This window comes from Curcuma longa, unplaced genomic scaffold (assembly GCF_044706935.1).
Source record: "Curcuma longa cultivar G26 ecotype Majalengka, Jawa Barat unplaced genomic scaffold, ITB_CL_G26_1.1 contig_24304, whole genome shotgun sequence".
NCBI classification, from domain to species: Eukaryota; Viridiplantae; Streptophyta; class Magnoliopsida; order Zingiberales; family Zingiberaceae; genus Curcuma; species Curcuma longa.
The window spans coordinates 9154-13581 of NW_027432383.1; the positions used below are offsets into that span (position 1 = coordinate 9154).

The following is a 4428-nucleotide window of genomic DNA, read 5'->3' on the forward strand; positions in this document are numbered from 1 at the left end:
CGGCATCTCCTCCAGACTTTTCTCAAGGATACTTAGTATATGCAGGAGAAAATTCAAATAGATCACGATTGATCGGACATCTAATTATTGTAAGAGGAAGTCCAATTGTCAGGATGCGAACTCAAGGAGAAAAATAAATAACAAAGTTTAGATACATTTCTACGAGATATACTATCGTCAAATATATCATTAATGTTCTATATATTAATCTCTATTGTGATCCCTTAATTAGCACGGCGTCTTCTCGAGACTTTTCTCAAGGACAAGTTATGTCAAGTTCTATTCACTTGATTGAAGCAAATTAGCAAAGTATTGTTAATTTGTTCTATCCAAATTCGTAGATAATATGGATATGAATTGTTACAGATTCATCAAAACTTTTGTGTTTGGTAATAATACCTATTTATACAAGTATGATAAAAACCAATTGAATAATGCATCTTAACTTGGGGAACATTTTATGCTTACTGATTCCTTCTAACTTTGATCTTTGATCTTTGATTTTTTGCAGTAAAGCATCTAATTTTCTTATCACAAAAAATACTATATTTTATTCCACATTTTTCTGACCTGAAAAGTTAGTGATAAAAACCTTTGAATTGTAGCTTTCGATTTGAACCAAGAGTGTGAGGTAATATGTTGCTTTCATTTATTATTATGATAATGATTTGCCATAAAAATCACCTCTTGCATGATCTTCAAAGAGAAATTTTTTTTCTTTTCTAATAAAAATAAGAACCCTCTTATTTCCCTTATTATAAAAAATACCCTATGTTTAAAAAAAATCAAAACAGTATTTTATCTAAATTTTTCATCCAAAAATATCTTTCTTTATTAGTCAGTTTAATATTTTATAATAATTTTAGACAAAATTAACTGTAATATATGGTCAAAGCTACTTTAATTTTATCAAAATTATTCTAATATTGGTTAAAATTACTTGTTAAAATATATTTCTCCAACACTGTCACTACTAAAACAGTGACAATGTATAACAAAAATTATTATAATATATAACAATTTTTAATTAATATTTAAGCAGTTTTTGTTAAAATTATTACAGGTTTATAGCAATTTTTACTGCTAAAAATAATATTAGGCAGGTTAACTAGAAAATAATTAAATAAGAAAAATTAGATTAAGCCACTCTTATAATATTTTTTTTTCAAGATTAATTGCCACTCTTATATCCAAAGTATTCACCCACCTTACAGTCCAAGAAAATATCAACATGGAATTGAAACAAGACTGCTGTTTCAAGCTTTTTCTTCTCCTCTTGTCATGTGCAGGCTTATCAACCTCTCAATCCTCCCCCCGATCAGTCAATGACTCACATAAAAAAGTTTTATGCCAAAGACTCACATAATTGCTCTTTTTTCTTCCCCGAACGTGTCCTTATACTGAGTGATCCCTCAATCAATGACTCACATAAAATGCGACAATCAATGGCTTAAGTTTCCGACCTAATAAGACTTGACAGTGTAGAAAATTCTACTGCCCGTGCCCGTGTGGTGAACGCTTGACTTTTCTTTTTATTTTGGATAATAAAATGTAGCTTTAGCTTTATTTATATTTAATGCAGCGATAATGAATCAGTAAGCATCTACTGACTATATTTTCTTCATTTCCATCTAACATGGGATACCTCTAACGTACAGCATTCATCCAGTGACTTATATAAGGCAGGATTGTGCAAGGCTCAAGCAACGCAACCCGAATCAGTCTTCCTCTTACAAAATTTCATTTTTCAGGAGATCATTCATCTGCATGGCAAGTAGAGTGAAATGCATAACCTCTCCATCTTCTCTATGGTCATGCCCCATCCTTTTTCTCCTCTTGCTCTTTTCTTTTGCAATTCCCTCCTCCCAAGTAGCCATTGATCAACATGCTCTCATCTCCTTCAAGTCTCTCCTCTCTGATCCATCCGAAGCATTAGCTTCCTGGGGGAACACTTCCATCCATTTTTGCCATTGGAGAGGAGTCGCATGTGATAACCTTGGAGGTGAACCTAGAGTCACAGCTTTAGAGCTAGAGAACCTCAACTTAGCAGGTCCAATATCTGCATCATTAGCCAACCTCACTTTTCTCGAGAAGCTCCATCTCCGTAAGAACCAACTTAATGGTCCCATTCCGCAGGAGCTTGGCCTTCTTTCTCATCTTCAAAGTCTCGTTCTGAGCGAAAATTCTCTTGAAGATGTGATTCCGTTGTCTCTGTTTCAGAATTGTTCTAATCTCCAATACTTCAACCTGAGTGTCAACAGGTTGCATGGGGCCATCCCAGGCAACCTTAGCAACTGTTTAGACCTACAATTCATTAGATTGGAAAGCAATATGTTTGAAGGAGAGATCCCAAGTGATATCTACTCCCTCCCAAAGCTTCAGGACCTCGACATATGGAATAATAATCTCAGCGGAAGAATTCCTCCTGAGATTGGGAACCTTTCAAGTTTGACCAGACTTTCATTATCTGTCAACAAATTCAGAGGCCCAATTCCTCCTGAAATAGGTAACCTTTCATCCCTTGTTGAGCTTTACCTGTCAAGTAATCAACTTTCAGGTAGCATCCCGTCCAGCATCGGCAATCTTGGCAGATTAACTATACTTTATCTGCATTTCAACAATCTCAACGGCACTATCCCACTAGAGATTGGGAATCTTGTCAATATGCGAGTTCTAAAGATGGAAGCCAACCATCTTTCTGGGATCATTCCTAAAAGCTTGGGCCGCTTGAAAAATCTAGATACACTTACTCTTGGTGGTAATCAGCTGGAAGCAGTAAGTATTGCAGAGTGGAGTTTTATTGATGCTTTAAGCAACTGCACCCACCTTAGAATTTTGGAACTGCAAGGCAATAATTTAGGTGGCATGTTCCCCAAATCCATAGGCAATTTGTCAAAAAATCTTGAAGTGCTCAACTTCTATGAAAACCAAATTGCTGGAAGCCTTCCCTGTAGAAATTGGAAATCTCAACTTAACAGCAATTATATGTGGTCCAACCGTCTCAGTGGTACCATTCCTAAAGAACTGGGAAGCATCAACAGGTTAGCAAAAATAAACCTGAGTGGCAACTTCTTCACTGGAGAAATCCCTACAGAAATAGGCAATCTTACCAAATTGTTTTCCTTAGTCCTCGCCAACAATAAATTGCATGGTCCAATACCTCTTAGCCTTGGAAAGTGCCCGTTAGCTATCTTAAACCTTTCAGCCAACAACATAAGTGGTAGTATACCAAAAGAAATCCTCTCTATCCCCTCCCTCACCATCATCTTCAATGTTTCAAACAATTTTTTGACAGGAACACTGCCTTCAGATATTGGAAAGTTGAGAAACGTTATAACCATAGATGTTTCAAATAACAGGCTGTCTGGTGGCTTGCCTAGCACAATCCCCGGATGTCAAGTCCTGCAGAATCTTTACATGCAAAATAACCTTTTCCAGGGATCAATCCCGCCGTCATTCAGTGAATTAAAAGGCCTTCAAGTGTTGGATATTTCATGCAACAACTTAACTGGGCGTATACCATTTTTTAACACTATGTCTTTTCTTAATCTCTCCAACAACTATTTTGAAGGGGAAGTACCAGTAAGTGGGGTTTTCCAAAATTTTACTGCATTTTCAGTGTCAGGAAACAGTCAACTCTGTGGAGGCATCCCAGAGCTGAGCTTGCCATCGTGCACCTCGAAGAGCAAACATCTAACCAAAAAGTTAATTGTCGTCATTTCTGTATCGGGAGTGTTTTTTTGCATCATGCTTCTTGTCTGCCTGTTTGCAATTTGCCGTCGGCTTCAAAAGTCAAGAGGCTTTTCTGATGTCAACTCGCACATCGTGGAGCAATACAGGATGGTCACTTTTGCCGAGCTGTTCAGAGCCACAGAAGGATTCTCACCTGCGAATCTAATTGGCAAGGGAAGCTTTGGATCTGTATACAAAGGGAAAATAGATTGGGAAGGCCACGAGGTGATTGCAGTGAAGGTACTCAACCTCCAGCAAAAAGGGGCTTTAAAAAGCTTCATGTCAGAATGTGAAGCTTTAAGAAATATCAAGCATCGAAATCTCATCAAGATTTTAACATTATGTTCAAGTGTTGACTTCCAAGAGAATGATTTCAAAGCTTTAGTGTTTGAGTTTTTACCAAATGGCAGCCTGGAGAATTGGATCTATCCTAAAGCAGATGAGGGCGCACTACAAAGGTTAAGCCTGAACCAAAGACTGAATATATCTATAGATGTGGCTTCAGCTTTAACATACCTCCATCATCATGGCGTGACCCCTATGATCCACTGTGATCTGAAACCAAGCAATGTCCTTTTGGATCATAACATGGTTGCGCATGTGACTGACTTTGGGTTGTCGAAGTTTCTTGTCAAAACTGCAAGTTCATCAAGCCTGAGACAGACAAATTCAGCCACATTGAAAGGGACCATAGGA

General features: G+C 37.3%; 1 protein-coding gene across 1 annotated transcript; it reads left to right on the top strand.

Moving 5' to 3' along the window:
• Nucleotides 1-1721: 1721 nt before the first annotated feature.
• LOC141818325 (uncharacterized) lies at nucleotides 1722-4422 on the top strand (the record flags this gene model as incomplete). Its single annotated transcript, XM_074705844.1, has 1 exon — nucleotides 1722-4422. A coding segment is annotated over exon 1 (2655 nt), but the record flags the coding sequence as incomplete, so codon positions are not given.
• Between the last annotated feature and the right edge of the window lie 6 nt (nucleotides 4423-4428).